Source organism: Malaclemys terrapin, chromosome 19, assembly GCF_027887155.1.
Source record: "Malaclemys terrapin pileata isolate rMalTer1 chromosome 19, rMalTer1.hap1, whole genome shotgun sequence".
NCBI classification, from domain to species: Eukaryota; Metazoa; Chordata; order Testudines; family Emydidae; genus Malaclemys; species Malaclemys terrapin.
The window spans coordinates 22331379-22350871 of NC_071523.1; the positions used below are offsets into that span (position 1 = coordinate 22331379).

Below are 19493 nucleotides of genomic sequence, written 5' to 3' on the forward strand. Positions count from 1 at the left end.
GAGATAGTCGGGGTGAAAGCTTCCTTGTGACATCCAGCTCTGGCTCAGATGCTGAGGAGTGGAAACAGGTAGCAGTTATCCTGCTGCACAGTGAGATTAGCAGGAAGGAGCGTAAGACGTTTGACATTATTCTGCTCAATTGAGATCTTATTACAAGATGCCTGAGACTCTCTGCTAGAAAGCTGATGGTGAAAAAATATTGTGGGTATGAAAATGGCCCTGTGGCATATATGAAGAGTGCTAGGAGATGCTCAGATGAAAAGGGCTATGTAACTGCCAGCTGGTGGTATTATAGTAGTGGCTAAGCAATCATTGGGCTCCTTTCTTTTATATTTCTTTTGCTGTTTCATTGGCCTTGGAAAGCACTCGGGTATCTCTTGTTAAGAATACAATTAATATTATATTTTAAATGTAAAATTGTGTATTCATGCACTGTAAACACAGAATACAAAATCAATACAAATGTCTAAGGTTCATCCTTTTCTTCCTATCCAGACCACCAAAATTCTCATCCAAGCCTTCCCCCTCTCTGATCTTGATAACTAAAACTGCCTCCTCTCTGGCTTCCCTATTCCCACTCTCCAGTCCATACAAGAAACAGCTCTGTGGATTGCCTTCCTTTTCCACTGCTCTGACCATATCACCACCTCTTTGAACCCTTCCATTGGGTCCAACTGTTTCACTGCATCACATTCGAGTTTCTTGTTTTCACCTTCGGGGCCATTCACAAATCTGCCTCTTTTTACTTATCCCTTCTTGTCACTTATTGTGTCACTCTCCCTGCGCCTCCTTCCATTCTGCCCTGTCTGCATGGAACATCCTCCCTGAACTGATCCATAAGTCTCCTTGCGCTCTTCTCCTTCAAACCTCTCCTCTATACCCATCTCTGCTGAGATGCTTAAAATCAGCTAATTAATGATGTCTTGGGGCAGATGAGAATAGTGGGCACTTAAGAATTGCACATGTATACCTGAAACTATAACCATCTCTCCCCCTGCTCTTTGTGTTACTGGCTTTCTTAGGGTTTGAACTCTTTTGGACAGAAACTTCATGTATGTTTGTACTGGGGCTGATTGTAGACTCTGGGTGCTATCCAAGTATAAATATTAACAAAGAGTAATGCAGGTGTGCAACGGAGTTGCTATGGAAACATTTCATGACCATGTGCTAGTCAGACTAAAAGCTCTTTGGGGCTGGGACTGTAACTTGTGTTTTGGCATCCACCTGGATGAGGCCTTTAAGTGCTACCAAGATGTGCGTTAAAATGTTAATAAAAGCCCAAGCAAACAAAGAAAAATACAGAGAAATGGGAGATGCTCATCTCGATGCTCCAGCCCGTCTGAGTAGCAGGTAGAGAACCATGGGTTTGCATAGCATTAATTACTCACAGCTCAGACACTGGAACAGCCACCTCAGTTCCTAGCAACTTCGCATTTGGAGAATTGTGCACGGAGGCTGTACATGATCCTTTGTTTTATTCAGGTGCTCACAGTAGCTTGGCCCAATACAAGGCATAAAGTCGTGTTCCCCACTCCCTTTTTGCAAACGAGGTGGTGATAGAATTTGGTTGGTGTATTTAGGCATCACAGAAGAAATGCCAATATGGTGAATATTATTGTTTGGCTTAAAAGTGACAGGAAACTGGCTGCTAGAGTGTCTTTTCTCAATAGTTATAAATAGAATTCAGTCAGGTTGCTTGGATATGGTAGGTTCATCTTCATGGTGAAAGAGATTTGAAGTAGTTTCTTGTCCATGTTAATTGTGTTCCATTTGGTGGGTATGATTCTGTATACCTTGCAGGGCATTATTTAGGGAAAGAGATGGAAGGCAGATTAGGTAATATTTCAGAATGAACATCGCTTTACTTACATACATGAAGGCGAGGACCAAGTGCAGAAGCAGAGAACAGGTATGTTGTTTTGTCGCAGTCTCTCCACATTGTTTATGCGCTTTGTTTTGACATACAATAAAGACAAGTATATTAGCTTAGTCTAGATCATTTCAGCTGGGGTAAGGCTCAGAAGAAACATGTCAATAGCATATGGTGTATAATGATGACCTGAGCTTAATTGAGTATTTAGTCCAGTGTTGGTGTGAATTATTACTAACCCCATTTACAACAGTTACTGTTTTGTTACTGCATTATTCCTATGTAATAAAACATTGTTACATGTAACCACTTTCAAATAGTGGCAGTCTGCATTTTTACAGAAAATGGAGTGTGAAAATCTGAATAAGATGATACTCTTCTGTTTATCTTGTTGGAATGGCTGTGTGAAGCATAAAAGTAGGGGGGGGGAGATGTTTTTCCACTGGTCTAAGTATTGCTTTTTTCACCTCTGGTGTGGCTTTGAAACCACAAGCCAATATTGTATAAAACAGACCACTTAATTTGGCTTGTTTAAAGAGCTTTCTTGGCTGGGAGCTATATTGAAACTCTCTGCTGGCACTGAAAATGTTTAGTAGCATTTGTTAGTTCCAAATAATTCTTTGCTCCTTCTGAAAATACAGGTGCCCAGACAGAAAAATGTTTTTTAAAATCGAATTCTGTAGAAATTGGTGTGAAGTATATTGTGTAGATTTTTCCTCAAAGGTTTCTGTATGTTAATTTGTTTTGTTTATACGAGTTCAGGAGTTTTACTTTATCAAATGTCGCCAGCGAAAGCTTTTCTATGAAAGTTGTTTATTGCTGCTGCTGCTGCTAATGTTGTTGTATTTCTTTCTGTTCTTGGTGTTCCAAAGCCAAATTACTGTGACTAATGTACCACTGTAAATTTTTGCAACCATCTACATTACTGATGTCTGCATGTGATGCATGGTGTCTTTTTAGTGATTTCTTTTTATGTTACAGAAAAATGGCATTTCTGCTATATCAGTTTAGCATGTGATGAAACATTTCAACAAAATATTGTAGTGTACCAAAAAGATATTAACGACTGTATATTGGACAAATAGTTATGCTTTCCTATTGATATCCCAAAACTTCAATAGATGATTCCTAAGTGGAAAATGTGTTCAGGTAGCTTTGAAGTTAAGATGATGAACAAAAATGAAAGAGCTATTTTAGGTTTAACATTGATCTAAAGTGCGTGCAATGAATACCATGTATTCTGGTATAAATGAATGCCTTTTCTATTTATTTTTTGCTAACATATTCATTCAACTGCTATTAAACCTTCTTATTACCTAATCCTGGTTGATGGATTAAAAGATGTGGTAGAAGTTCCTTTAAAATTAAATGAGAGACTGTGTACCATAAAATAACCAGCATCCTTTCTCTTTCACCTTCTTTTTCTTCTATTTTTAGAGCATAGCTCAGCCTATGGCTAATATATCATGGTCAGACAGTGGATAGTACTAACAGAATATTTTTTTATAACTATCATTGACACATTTAATTCATTAGGTACAAAATCCCAAGTAAATTTTTGCAGACCATAAAACATAGTTAATCTGGTGAGCAGCAATCAAAGGTGAAAAATTATGTTAAGCCAAATGTAGAATATTGCTTTTCTGTAGAGACTTTGTGGTCTAAATATCTTTCATCATACATTTTTCTAGTGTGTTTCTTTACATAATTCATCTGTTTCTTGTTTTCAGACCACAGAATGGTTCTATGATACTGTACAACAGGAAGAAGGTGAAATACAGGAAAGATGGATATTGCTGGAAAAAGAGGAAAGATGGGAAAACCACCAGAGAGGATCACATGAAACTGAAGGTCCAGGGAGTGGAGGTAGGAGAACAAAGGGTTTGCCTTTCAGCGGAAGGAGCAGTGCTTCCATTAATTGCTCTTGTTAACGTAAAGTTGTAAATACTATATGTATATTTGCTGAATTCCTGTTTTCCCCCTAAAATCAGTATTATAGTTTTTAGTAAAATCTAAATGTGGCTTCACTTCATCAGAATATTGCCCACTCTATAGTTAAGGAGTCAGAGTGTTGTTGAAGATATTGAAGTGTTGGAAAATGTTTTTTCCAAGGTGCACACTTTTCTATAGCAGTTAGTTACAAAGGCATGCAAACATCTCAAGCATGGGTTGCTAATCATTTGCAAGTCTTATCTCTTAGAAATGGGTAAGCATCAGTGCCTTCACGTGTATATGATTAATATGCACTTACTACTTGGTGACTGTCATTCAGAATTTCACACACATGCATACGTGTACATCCCTTTTCTAGACAGATCATTCCTGATGGAGGCCTCATGAGTGTCATTAATATATTTAAATAACCTTTATTGATGGGATTGTTTGTTTTCAGTTTATACCATGTGCCTGTTCTAATAGACGCAATGCTGCTCTCAGCTACGTGGTTATAACTCCTATTGTACTTGATGGCGGTGTATAATCAGTGTCTCTAGGCACATATAACAATGGTAAATCTATATTGACGCCCAAATCAAGTGCATTACAATAACTTCATCCAAAAGTGACACAGGTCTAGAGTACTGTGGCAAGGAATGGTCACAATCTTTCTGCCAAGTGCAGATTAAAAGAACTTTTGACCACTACAGCTGTCTGGCCATCTAGAAGCGATAAAGTTTAGTAACAAAATGGGCAGTATATTACCTGCAACATTCCCTTTAATTGTTATACCAGTGAGCCCCAAATTCAGCAAGACACTTAAACATTTGCTTAACATCAAGTATGTCAGTAATTCTGTTGATGTCATTGGGTGTATTCATGTGGGTAAAGTTAAGCACATGCTTATAATTTGCTGAATCGGGACCCTAACTAGCACCACCTCTCTTTTATCCAGATTGAGCACCAGACAGTTTGCTGCCATCCAAATCCAAATCTAGACCAGAATTTGGGAAAGCTTAAAAAAAATTGCACCATCTGTGTCTGATGAAACAGAAATACAGCTGCGTATCATCAGCATAGTGATGGTACAGCAGCCTAACCTAGTGTACTATCCTCTCCTGTTTTACTGTAGCCTTGAGACGTACTTTAGGAATGATGTGCTGAAGGAAAATGTGAGCCCAGATATTTTTTTCTGCATCTGGTATTGTGTTGCAGAATTTACTGTTTACTGAATTTACAAGACCACTTGAGTTCAATGGATTATCCTACCATACTGAAGTTTCTTCTAGGCACTTTATCATTATTACATTTTGCAATACATATTATTGAGTTTATTATGTTTAAAATAGCATAAATGGGTTTTGTTATATTACACCAGAGATGCAACTTTGCTCTATAATTTTAATGTCTAATACCAGTACTTTTTAGTATGATGAGCAAAGAAATGTTACTATAGTAGAAATTCTGTAAACTCTTTGCTCAGGTTTTTCACAGCATGATTTAATTGACTGCAATGAACATTAAAATGCAGACTACCAAAAACAGTCACCAGGAAGCCCATCTACAGAACTGTGACCATTGATTAGGACACTCATGACTATAGATAGCAATTTGTCATCAGCCATTTTTTAAAATAAACCCGTTATGTGAAAAGAGTCTACTTCAGCTATTGCATAGTCATAGAGTTTAAGATCAGAAGGGACCCTTAGATCATGTACTCTGACCTCCTTTACATCATAGGCCATTAAATGTCACCCTGGTAATCTGTTTTGAGTGCAATAATTTGTTTGACTAAAGAAAAGCCTCCAGAAAAGCATCCGGTCTTAACTTGAAAAGATCAAGTGCTGGGGAATCAACAATTCCCTTGTTACTTTTGTTTTAATGGTTAATGATCCTCACTGTTAAAAAGTATAACTTATTTTTAATTTGAATTTGTCTTGCTTTGGCTTCCAACCATTGGTTCTTGTTTTGCCTTTCTCTGCTAGACTAAAAATCTCTTTAGTAGCCAGTATTTTCCATCCATGAAGGTACTTATAGATTGTAATCAAGTCACCTCTCAACCTTCTTCTTGATAAGCTAAACAGATTGAGCTCTTTGTCTCTCACTTTGGATAAGGGCAGAGCCAGAGGTCACTGCTGTGGGTCTGGCAGGCTGATAAGTTTGGATGGAAGAGCAGGGGAAAGTTTTTTCCCCCAAATTTCATATCAGGTAAACAAAGCAATGGGCAAGCATGACCTTGGTTCCCAAAATCAAAATGGTGAAAGACTGGTGAAAATGTTCTTGGCATTAGGGCTCATAATTGGCAGAACATTATTACCATCCAAAGATATCCATTAAGTGATTTGGAATTTTCCAGACTGAGTGACTAGGAACCAGATTGACCATCTATGTACGTTGATATCATAGATTCCACAACAACTGTAGCTAGTTTCCAGACAAGGATGCCTAAAGTCTGGATAAGTGAAGACACATGGAACTGAATGAAAGAAAGGAAACCAGCCAAAGCAAACTCTTCAAAAACATGTCCAGAGAAAGGAAGCAGCAAAATGTCTATATACAAGAGGATAAAAAGTAGTATGTGAGGAGACAAAAAGAAATGCACAGAGAGGAATGCCAAAGATGCTCAACAGGTTGCTGAAAGAGGTGAGAATAAAACACTTAATCAACTCAACAAAGTTCTGACTGGCAAGTTTATGTCAGCTGCAGTGTCTGTGAAGGGTAACTAAGGAAAGACTTTAGCAACAGAAAAAGAGAGCGACAGATGGAGCACTTTCAAGAGGTACAGAAAAGACCAATACAACATAAAACACTGGCTTTGACAAAGAAATGAAACACCCGCAGTTAGAGAACACAACTAGAGTTGGGCAAAACGTTTTCATAACATTTCACGTCACAAACATAGAAGTGAAAGACTCAATAAAAAAGTTAAAACTTGGGAAAGCTGCAGATGAAGATCAAGTCACGAGGGAAGTGCTGAAAGCTTGCAATAATGAGACCATCAATGAAATTATTGAACTCTTCAACAAATATGGAAGCAGGAAAAGCCTCCAGAACAAAGGAAAATAGCATTCTAGTCAAAATACCAAAGAAAGGTGACCTAAAGCAATTGCTACAACTAGTGAGATGTTGCACTCTTTTCAGTGATAGGATAAGTTTTCTTCTTAAGCAGAATAAAGGATGTGATTGAGGCAGAGTTAAAGGAAGACCATGTAAATTTCAATTGAAAAGGCCATATCTTGCCCAGATTTTCACCCTATAAATAATGGAGGAGAACATTGAATGGCAAAAACAACTTATCATTAACTTAATAGATTTTAAGAAATCATTTGAAAGCCTACATCATGATTGACTGAGGAACATATTAAAGCAGCATGCAAACAAAAATAATATAACCAAGGCTTTGTATCAAGGTGCAGCATTCACAGTTAAAGTAAATGCAGACTTGAGAGTACGGTTCAGTGTAGACACTGGTGTCATACAAAAATGCATTTTTGCACTGCAACTGGTTGGTATTGGCATTGACATTGACTTCATTATGAGAAGAAGTGTAGACGGATATAACACAGGCCTCAACAACCGTATACTAGATTTAGAGTTTGCTGCTGATGTTGACCTTTAAGTGACCGCTCGTGTGAAGACTGAAAGACTGCAGCATTGCAAAAAAGGTTAGGAAAAAACAAATCTAACGGGAGGCCCAGCAACTCCCTACCCAAGCATTACTTTAGAAGGCAAAGGAATACAAGAAATGAGTTAATTTACATATGTTGACAGTAACATGCAAGCCAGTGGGGATGTCCGGAAGGAAATAACGTCACAAATTGGTAAGGTGACCGAGGCACTTACCAGTTTAAAGAAGATTTGGTTATCAAAAATCAGCAACTTAAAGATCAATCACTGAATCTTCAATTCAAATGTTATTTCCATCTTAACATATGGATGTGAAAGCAGGCAATAAAGATACAGACAGCCATCTAAAAGCCTTAGAAAGCAAATGCACTAGAAAAATACTAGCCATTACATGGAATGAATTTATTTGGAAATAAGGCATACCTTTTTAATGGAGAGAGTATTTAACTATTTTAACAATTTACCAAGTGTCATGGTGGATTCTCCATCACTGACCATTTTTAAATCAAGTTTGGATGTTTTCTAAAAGATCTGCTCTAGAAATTATCCTGGGGCAGTTCTCTGCCCTATGCTATTCAGGAGATCAAACCAAATGATCACAATGCTCCCTTCTGGCCTTAGATTCTATGAATAACAAAGGCCAAGAGCCATCAGATAGTTCAGTAACCCTTTATCTTTTTAAAGTTATCCAGAAAAGAGGATAGAAATATTTGGATATGTGTTAAGAATGAAGCCTGAGCATCGGTCATGGCAATCATGGCATTGGGCAGCGGGAGGAATGTGCCAAAAGATCTGACTGAAATAATCTCTTCATAGAACAATACTCAGAGAAGGAAAATTATGGAATTTAACAACATAGAGGGTATGCACAGCGTGGCCCAGAGATGGGATAGTCTTATTTGTGCCGTGAGTGACATCTGATGCCATGAGAAGGATTCAGATTCAGAATCAAATTAATCTTTCAAGTTCCTAAAGTTTCATATCCCTTCAGTAATGAAGAGCAACTTCACCCATAAAGGATGAAAATTCTTCTCCAAGGAGTCAGCACACTCGGAGCTGGATGTCGTTTAGGTCCCTACTTTGTACTAAAACAGAAGACTCATTAGACCTACAACCATTTAATCACGATTCACTTCGGGAATCCTGAATGTTAAAAAAAATGTCATTGCAAATAACATGGCTTAGATGATTAAATAGATTTCATCTAGGGCTTCCAGCAGATGCAGGATGCTCTTTCTAAGTTTGACATACCAATAGTCTCTTGTAATGCTTTATGTAGTTGGATATTGAACTCTATTAATCATTTCAAATAAGTCTGCTTCTGTATCAAACAGTGCTAGTTGTAGGAATTCATTCACTTGCTTATTTTATGTGTAAATCAGAGTTTTATCTTGTGGAAAGTATTTTGATGCAGTATGTTTCCTCTTCATGCTCAAGCAGGAACTCAAACAGCCTTATCTATAGTCATCAGTGATTGAGGATGGATTTTTTTTTTCTTCTCAGATAATTAGCTAGACCACCTTCACTTCCTGGGCCGTGGCTCCTGGGTGATTTCTAGGCCACTTGGCTGACAGTTGCCTTCCCCCCACAGTGCCTCGTGTGTGCCATGGGAAGGGATAGCTCATCTCCTGGCTACATGCATTTTGACTGTTGATCTGTTCTCCAGGCACCTAGCTTCTGGTTCCCTCACTCTCTGCCTGCAATCTGGACTCTAGTTCTGGCTCCCTGGCCCCCTGCTGCCTACTTCCATGAAACAGTGCAAGGACTATGCATTTCACACTCGTAGGGAAAGCTGGAGAGCAGTAGGCGGAGCAGGGAGACTGTAAATATAATGTTTAGCACCTGTCTACAAAAAATGGTGGATTCCATGGTATCTTGAGAGAAAAAAAAAAGCCAAATTCTGTGGCTCTGGAGTCCATAGGGCCTTGATTGAGATGAGTGGGGAAGTTGTGTGAAGCTGGCTAGTGTGTCGGTAGATAGAACTACTTGGTATATACATCGGGTGCTTAGTGTTTGTCTTAAGTGTAATGTTTACTTTGGAGTGGTGCCTGTTGGTGTGACTACCAGCACAGTGCAGGTAAATAGAATGCCCTGAAAATAGTTCTTTACGGTCCACATTCTGTCATCGTCCCTCCCTCTGTGAAGTACCTTATCCTGAAATCTGGCTGCTTTCACTGGGACAGATCATCCCCTTCTGGCATTGGTGGTGGGGTGGGGAGAGAACACAAATTCCCATGCATTATTCCATAGTGGAGAAGGAAGCAGGCAAAAGTCTGGGGGTCCTGTCCCAACCCTGGGGGATTATATAAATAGCCTTCGGCTTACCTGGGGATACCCCAGTGCCTCCTCATTTGCTGTGTCCCTTAGCTGAGTTCTTGTGGCAACAGGGATTCCCCCTGCTTGCTCCTGCTTCCTCCAGGGCCCTGAGACTGCAGACGGGCTTAGCAGGTTGCACTCGCTTTCTTGGGGACGCTTCTGTGGGGAACATTGTACATCTGGTCCGGATGCAAACCTTGCATCCTATAGCTGTGTAGCATCTGGAGCCCAGTGGGAAGTGCTGCAGGGGCATCTGAGTCCTCTGCTATGCACCCAGAGTGTCTTTGATAGACGCCACTGGGCTGCATGTGCTTTGAAGTACCACTTACTCTGACTACGCCTGGCAGAATCAGGCTATAAGCTCTTCTTATATATGTTCCCTCCTGTGCTCCTTAATTTTGCTCAGTAAAGCAGCATCATATGGATTACCATGCTTAATTTTTAATAACCCTTAGCAATTTTTAAATATTTCTGTCAGGATACTTTTTCTCAAGATTAAACAGTCCAAATCTTGCCAGTGTTTCTAACGTATTTGCTCCTCTTTTGCTTATCATTTTTTGTTGCTCTGCACTGAACTCTCTCCAATTTAATTACCACCATTTTTCTACTAGGATGACTAAATCTAGACCTTGTACTACTGCAGATGTGATCTAATCAGTTCTTTAATAAAGATATAGAACAAGGTCCTTAATCATAGGCGATACCTATCTTGATACAAGTCTATTAGCCTTCTCCACTGCTCCTGCATGCTGGGCTGAACATTTAAATGTTGGATCTATGCAGCTTACAGCATTATTACATATGGTGCTATGATTGTATTGCCCTGAGCTAATAAATGGAGGGAATCTCTTCTCTATTAAGTGCGTAGGATTAAGTATCAATATTGCTATAATTTTTTCCATTAGATGGCCTCAGTTTTGAGAGTCTGTGAGGCTCCCACGCCTGCCTGATTTTTAGCAAGGGTTGTTCATATTTTCCCAATGTAGTAGCCAAAAAAATAAAAAAAGATGTAGCCACTTGAAGTAGGGAAGATGAAGATGATCACTACCCATTTGAATCCAATCCCTCTCCTTCCCTTTCTTTTATGGCAGGGGCATGACTCTACACTCATTCTGTAGTTGGAAAAGCATCTTCATTCCAAAGGACTAAAATCATTTGCAAACCCTCTGCCTGTAAGTGATGTGTTCTGCATCTTCTAGTGGCTTTGGGAAATGCCTCACCTCTGGGGTAATCCCAGGCCCACATCATCCAGCCCAAGCACAGAAAACACCCTGAATCACTCCCTAACTAACCTCTTGTAAGACGATGTCTTGCTGCTGCCTGCCAGGTCATTTGGCTCACAATCTTAAATCTCAGTAACAACCTTCAGTCTGAACTGTAGACAAAGTCCTTCGTCATTTTTGTGACTTCTAAATGTTACCCACAGAAAATAAATATTGTCTAAAGTTCTTGATTACTTACTAGTTTAACTCACAACACCTTTTGTTGTTTGAGGCATGGAGTTGTGGTCTTACGTTTCTGATCTCATTCCAATTAGAATGAGATGTTCTTTACTTGGACACTTGGATAACAGATTTTAAAAAGCTCCTTCTAAAGTTGGGATGATATTGTAGTTACCACATTAGGAATTAACAGGGCATGAAATAACTGTCTGCCTTGTGGCACTGCCAGATCATTTCAGGTCTGCTTGCAGCCAGAAGATAAATAGGTATCATACTTTTAGCTGATGGAAAAATACTTAAAAAGAAGTCAGCCAAGAACATTGGTAGTATCCAAGTCAAGTTTTGAAAATGGCAGTTAATAGGCAAAAAGGAGAAACAAAATTGGCAATGAAATTACTGACCAGGCAAATTTTCAAAAAGGGTTTTATATTTAGTGTATTTTTATTATGAATTACTTCTTGAATGCCCTCAGCATGCTTTGTGCTGTGCTCATTTTAGCTTTTGGTTGAAAAAAAAATCTTTTGAAATGAGTTTAGATCAATTACTTATTTTCACGGTGTTGATTAACACAGTAGAGGAGAATTTGGTGCATATAGAGAATACAGGTAAAGCAACTTCAGTAAAGCTAGAAAATGGAACAAATCTTGCTTAATTTCTTCTCTTGTATGTCAGGGTGATGGTGAATAACTCCATGAGATTCTTAATCAAAAAGTTGTCTAGGTTAGCATCATTGGTCACTGTTTCTTCATGTTACTTTCTTGGTTAAACTGGCGCACCATCCTCTAGAAAATTCTGGGTAAACAGACAGTGAGAAGTTCACTTGGTCTGTCCCTAAATATCTCTTTTTAAGATCCAAATCCATAGTCCTTCTTTAATTTCTAATTAGTTAGGATCCCTGGTGATATGTTGCTAATCAATTCACATAATTAAAAAATTTAACTAATAAATAATAGTAAGTGGTGTGTTGAAATAGCAGTAGCATATTTCCCGACTGACACTGCTCTGAATTTACAGATGGTTGGTTCAGTTAATGTATTTGCCTTTCCTTGTGCATGAATCTCTCTCACTGTCTATAAATTGCATATACACCTGAATGCATAGTAAAATGTTGCTAAAACAAATGAGGTCCTATGGTCATAGTAATTCAGGAAGTGGTCTCCTAATAATTGGGAATTCTTCTGTCCTTTAATCTGCTAATAGGATCAAGGGCAAAGGGAGGAAAGAATGGGGAAAATGAGAGGAGAGAAAGATGCTGGAAATGTAGTGAGTACTACAGCATCCAAAAGAGAACAATTCCTGCATTTCTGAATCTCAGTGGAATTCTTGGCCCTAGGCAAATACTTCTCCGGGGCTTGATCTTTCGATGATGCACATCTGTTAGATAACTGGTGATGGAGCCATGCTGAAGTCCAGGACACAGTAATAACATTAAACAGTAGCAGAAGTTGAAAATCTACTTTGAGACCATTTGGTTGTATCATGCTGTGAGGCTACTTTCCATTCTGGTACCTCTGATTAACAGGTTTATCTGGAAACTAGAAGGGATAACTTAGACACTGGCAAAGGGAGCACGCTTCCCATTGTTTTAAAATTGTGAACCCCAAAAGAATGAAAGTAGAGTCAATGGTGAAACCGACAAGGAACAAGAAATAGAAACCCTGGAATTGCCAGAGCTTTTTCTGAGCTCACAAAGTCGCTTTAATGGGTCTTACTGAGCAGTGACCTTTCTAATAGCAACCAAATGCATTTTTATTTGTGACCTTAGCCAATTTGAACCCAGATCTGCAAAGATGATTAGTCAGTATATTAACCTCATGTCCCCTCCTGATTCCAAATGTAATTGGGAATGAATACTTTCTCTTGTCCTTAAATCACTTGTGTTTGGATACATATAGGTATCTGAAATGCCATGGAAGTTATGGCTATGAAACAAAACACTAACTCTGTGAAACAAGAGTTTGCTGCTAATATTTTTTTGCATTCCACTAGCTCTCTTCATCTGAGCTCTCAAAACACTTTCCAGTAATTAATTAGCTGAACAATGTACTTGTGAAGAAGGTAAGGGATATATAGTAATCATTTTACCCACTACTGAAACGCAGCCACCTCTGGGTTGATGGGAGCAGCTGTTTAACAGTTTACAATAATGCTACACAGCTGTTTAGAACAATAAAACAACAACACTACATTCAGTTGAAACTACTGGGGAGGGACGAGTATATAAGAAAGCAGAGCGTAATTACCCAAGTTGAAATTTTGCCAAGATAATGGTATTAACCCCCAAGTCTTACAAAAGTTCAATGGGATTTTTTTATTGTCATAAATGTTCAGAAATTCAGTGTAACATGAAAGATATCCCAGCTTTGGAGTGCCCCGAAACGCCAGGCTGACAGAGAGAGAAGGGTGCCACTACTGAATTGCCAAGGCCACTTTCAGCAGCACTTAGTGCTTACTGGGGGTTTCCCATCAAAGTATCAACCGAGTTTGACTTTGCTAGTTTGAGATTTGATGGGACCCTACATATCTAGAGAGTGGACCATTATCCACCCTGGATGTGTTTCATATATTACAATACGTTAAATTTTGTGATTTCCTTTTTTAAAACTTGATTTGAGTTTTATTAAGTGAGAAACTCCCTTGTGGGAAAAGAGCTGCAGAATTCCAATTGTGTATGCAGAACTTGTATTTAATTATTATCATAACAGTCCCTTAACATTATTACACATTAGCCCACAAGGACATGTATGGAAATTTTAGAGTATTCAATTTCTATATAAACTCTGAAACATCAGTGTCAACATTCACAAAAGACTTCTTTAGCATTTGGGTCCAAACATGCAGCATACACATTACGTAGGCTGTATAGCGTTGGTGATAATAGCATCATTGATTATTACAGCTTGGAAGCTGGGAATACGTGTTAAGAACAAACTACCTTTTTCTCTTAGTAAGTGACCAAATGGGCTTTTTCTGCAGTATGTAAAACAGTCCCTCACTCAGTCTTAAACTATAGATTGTTTTTACATCTTTCAGTTAACTGCCATTGTCAGTACAATTTATTGCTAATTTATTCCTGGAGGGGGAAGCAACTTCTAAGATCAAATATTCAAGCAACGCTAATCTCAAAAACCATTTCTAGGTTCTGATCCAATTCACTTTCATTTACATGAGTTTTACTCACCATCAGAGCTGCGCTATGTAGTTTGCAAACTAATTAGGATCACATTGTTTAGTCAGGCTGCTTAATGCATTCCAGCAAAATAGAGTAGGACCAGCTTGGAGAAGAAAATAGAATTGAAGGTGAAAGACTCCTGATACCATATGCACACACACGTGCGTGCCCACACATGCGCAGTGTTGCAAACAAAAAACATTCAAACTCTACCCCAAAGAAGTGACAGGTTTTGCATTAACTTATTCTGGGCGGTCGCTATTAGGTGTTGCTTTTTTTAACCTCCTTTTATTTTTCTACTTCTGTGGGCTTAACCTTCATTTGATTTTTCCCTTGCATATCCTCCCAACGTGACTCAGAGATGGGGTGGTCGCAGTCGGCCATGATTCATAGTGGGAGAAGTAGCTTTTCCCCAGCTTTATTCTTGTAGTTCGTTCTTGTGATTCTGATTTCTGTCACAAGGTAGTATTTTAGGGCTGTAGTGAACTCCTCACAGAGCCCCCTCCATCGCAAAGGGTGCTTGCTTCTCTGCCATGTCAGCTACTCCTCTTGGAGAGAGAAACAGGACTGAGGAGCGTGTTAGTGCATTTGGTAGCGTTTGAGTTTGCTTTGGGATGGATTGGGACATGCAGGAATGAAAGACAGACACCGGGATGGATTTTAAGAAGCAGGCTGCAACTTTAATTTAGCAACTGGGAGGTGTGCCAATGCCCTTCTCACTTACCTAGGTCCAATGCAGAGTTAGAGTTCCCACCATTTAACTAGAAGTTTGGGGTAGGGCCTCTTCAGCCTGTCCCTACAACCCAGCTCACTTCTGAATCCTCTCCCACTCCTTCCCTTCCACCACATAAGGAGATTAAACAGTACCAAGGGAGGCCTTGGTCTTGGAAGACTTCAGGTCTCCCCTTCTCCTTTCAGGCACAATCCCAGGCCTTTTAAAGCCATTATCTGCATGGAGACCAGTGTGAGTTGCGGCAAACTGAACATTCCAATATTTATTATCTTGTAACATTTAAACTTCCGTTCTTTCTCCTTTAATGTAACTATGCCCACCTAACGCTGCGAGGAAGGTGAAAACCTACCACATCTCTGCCAATTTGACCCAATGGGGGAAAATTCCTTCCTGATCCCCCCAACAAGACAATTGGTCAGACCCTTAGCATCCTGGAAGCTCAATATACTTCAACTATGGGGAGGCAGTGGGGTGGTTGGGGGTGGAGGGGGAGAGGAGGGAGCCAGGCAGCCATAGAGGCAAGATTGCTCTGGAAAGCCTAGAGAAGGTTTGAACTGAGGCCAGCCAATGAGAGGCAAAGAACACCTCCTATACACTGATACGGGGAGGGGCAGGAAAAGGTTAGAATGTGACCACAAACAGATTCCAAGACTTCCTGCACGATGTTGGCATTTTGGCATCTCTGCCCAGTGGCTGTGTCACAACTTTGCTGGGTTGAGATGTCCTATCCACCACCTCTCTGCTGCGTGGGGGTGGCCTGTCTGGTGTCCTTGCCGAAGAGATGCACCCTGGCTAGGGCTAAGAACCTTGTCACCTCGTAACAAATAACAAGCAATACAGACTAGCTAGAACAGAGCCAAATGGAAAGTGGATTAAAATAGCAAGTGTAACTTGGGAAAGGGAGAGTCTGTAGCAAGGGCATTTATTAACCATGGAGTATTTTGAAAGGCGCTTGGACACATTGAATTTAATAAAATCCCCATGGAATAGTTACAGTGAAGAGGACACACATTATTTCTGCATGTTTAAGTATTTACATGACAGTAGAAGAAAATTAGTGCCTGTTACTTTAATCTTTGCTGCCATAATTTACATCCATCTTTAATGATAGATTTGATGGGTAGACATTTATTACAGATGTGTAAAAATGTTGATTCTTCATGAATTGATTATTTGGAATTTATTTTATTAAATATTCTAGGTGGTGTATGATATACTGAACGTATGGTCATTACAGCATCTTAATGATTCATAGATCTATGGTAGTGCTAGGGAAATCAAAGAGCTAGTTTACAGTTTCTGAAGGAGAATATGGATTATTATTAAATCTGGAATGAGTCTCCGGAGAATCAGTTCTGAAGGGAACATAGATATCAATAATTCCTCTTCTACATTGGGATCCTAATGTATTCACTTATAGTAACATAAATTCACAGTGAATGGTTGTGCTTTCTGACAGTTTTTCCTAACACAATATACACATGAAAGGTCTTTTTTTTTTTCTTCAGCAAATACATAACCTGCCTAATCCCTTAGTTATGATAGCTTGTTTTACAGTTTATAACTTTTAACAATAAAAAGTTTTCTTAATATCTGGGTGTTTCAGAGCCTAAGATCCTGTAGAGATCGGAATAATTTTTTGTATGCATGTGATTTTTTAGTGGGAATCTTAAGTCTTCGTTTTCTTGGACGGGACCTATGATTGTTACTAAATCCACTAGGGGTCCTCTAAGTAAAAGCCCAAAGAAGAATGTATGCAAACTGTTACTAGGTTTTTAATTTGAGCAAATTATTGTGGGAAAGGTTGGTGACAAAGAGGTGTAAACTACTCTTTGTTGGGTAGAACTTCTGGTTAGTTATTTTAAACTCTAGAGATTTTTTTTTAATGCACTTTGGCCAAAATTGCATAACATTAAACAGTGCTACATCATAGGAAAGCCAGCTTTTCCTGATGTAGCTAAACATCACTTTGGTAACACTTTAAGAAGAATGCTGGCAAGTATGCTATTGCATGTGGTTGAGAACTTAGCAAAGTCTCCTTCCCAAAGAAATGGATGCAACAACATACTGGGCTTGATTCAGATTCTACCTACACTGGCTTTACATTGTTTCTCTCTGAGGACTTCAGTGGAGTTCTTTCTCCTTTGCACAAGTGTGAGTGAGATCAGAATCAGACTAAGTGAATCCACTGTTATGTTTTTAAAAAGGAAATGAAGAAATCCACAGGCTCCTTGTTTGTAGGTTAACAGGACAATGTGTGGGGATTCGATATTTGTTTATTGATATTTGCATGACATCTTAAATCCTTTGTTTTGTTTCCTGGTGGCGCAGACTGAAATGCACCTTGTTACCAGTATATTGCTCTATAATGTTCAATGCACTGACAAAATACACACTGGACAAAGATAATTTAGCAATAATCTAAATTATTATTTACTTTCCTTAGAAATATTCTGGCCTACCCTAACCAGAAATCAGGGTCTTCTATACAAAATCTCCAGGTAGAACTTATATGAAGTTGGACATTTCTCACAAACTTGTATCTTTTGGGATACTGATGTAGAGCTTATGGCATCTATATGCCCCAGATGCACGGGGTTATCAGAGTTATTATTTTTAGTCATTGGAGTATGAGGAGAAAATAGATAGCAGGCAGCACCGAAAGTCAACACATTAATGCATCAGTCTTTAGACATTTTTGGTCCAGAAGAGCAAGCTACAGTCTGGGCACAGTCAGTATTCTCAGAATTTCTCTCCCTAGCATGACTCCGCAGGGACTGATATGCTAGGGTCTTTGTGGCATGATGCTTGTTTTGCATGGGTATGGAAAAAAAGAGAGGATTGTATCATTTCCATCATTCTGAAGCCTAGGATGGCTTTCTCAATGAGTTCTCCTGATTTAGCAAAGGACTTAAGCGCATGCTGAATTTTAAGTATGTGTGTGATCTATCTCTGTTCAGCAAAGCCTTTGCACACATTCTTAAATGCTGTTGACTTAAATGGGACTTAAGTATGTGCTTAACTTTAAGCACATGATTAAGTGTTTTTTCTAAAAAAAGGATAGGATCATTTGTATGCTTAAAGTCAAGTATATGCTTAAGTGCTTTACTGAGCTGGACCCCAGGCTACTGAGGAATTCGTACGTAACTGTTAGCTTTTCGGTGTAGATCACAGTAGTTGAGATGAACTTTTAAACTGTTTGCTAAAACAGATTAGTCAATGTTCATAGGAAATGTATGAAATAGTAAGACAATGCAGTACAGCGTTTACATCACATTTTATTCAGTCTCCTATAAAAAGGCAATATCCAGTTTATACTAACTGGCTACCTGATAAAAGTTTGTTTTGTTTATGGATAGCAACTTAGTCTATAAAATTGTTACTTTGAGGCTTCCAGATGGAATCACTTGGTAAATGGAAGGAGCCTTAGAAGGAGGGAAATGAAAATGAATTCACGAAGAAATAAAGAATCTGTTTCTTATAGTTCCTTTTGCAAATAGTGCTTCCAATGACATATTGTGAATGGACTGAGTTATAACAAAAACAGAAATAAAAGAGAGCTCCAGGGTAGAAAGAACAATTGTTACACTTACTTTAACTGATATAATGCAAAGCAACGTTTTTTACACTCAATTAGTTCACATATTGTGTTGGACACAAACCAGAATGTAGAACATTTTTTGATTTTGTTTTTACATGATTAAGGGAGATGACATAAATTCAGTACATTACCCTCTGTTCTTTCTTTTAGATGCTTTAGTCTAGCTGTTGGTTTTGCATGAGTTAGTGGGTTAAAGAATTTTTACTCTGGCTTAATCTATTCCTGATATAGGAAAACTTTTGTAACTAAAACAGAGCTAAGGTTCTTTTTTCAAAGCAATTTGTTTCATTGTATCAACAACGTATTATGCTGCACAAATGTTTATGAAACAAGATTAAAAATAGGAATTTTTATATTGGTATGTTTTATTTCAAAATGTTTGTGTTTTGAATTTTAGCGAGGGATAAATAGTATGGTAGCCAACAGCTGTTTGGAAACATTTAAGCAGCAAAAAGTGTGTGGCAGAGTATTTCAAGAAACTTCGTTAATTTATTGTGCTTAATGATCTTTCCTTGCATTTTTAATGTTAATACAGTAAGGTTAATCACTATCATGTTTGATTGCTGCTATGACTATTTAATACATCCTGAGTATAGTGACAATTTTTAAAAAAAATATACATACCTTTGATAAAATTATTCTCCTTGCTGAGAATAAAAAAAAGAACAAAACCAACCAACTAAACAAACAAAAAACCAGGATCCTGTGCTGTTCCAGGTTATGTGCCAGTAACCTGTCTGGAAAGAATATGGAGAAAAATGTTGTGTAACTACTTAAGGATTTTTATGATGAAATTA

At 38.5% G+C, this 19493-nt stretch overlaps 1 protein-coding gene across 7 annotated transcripts in view; it reads left to right on the forward strand.

The window, feature by feature from the left end:
• Positions 1-19493, forward strand: part of CAMTA1 (calmodulin binding transcription activator 1) — a 668552-nt gene that overhangs the window by 92913 nt on the left and 556146 nt on the right. For all 7 annotated transcript variants that reach the window (XM_054008960.1, XM_054008956.1, XM_054008958.1 and 4 more), the window contains exon 2: positions 3601-3736. In XM_054008960.1, coding sequence (XP_053864935.1) covers positions 3617-3736 — 120 coding nt within the window. In that variant the 5' untranslated portion in view covers positions 3601-3616. The remainder of the gene's footprint in view (positions 1-3600; positions 3737-19493) is intronic.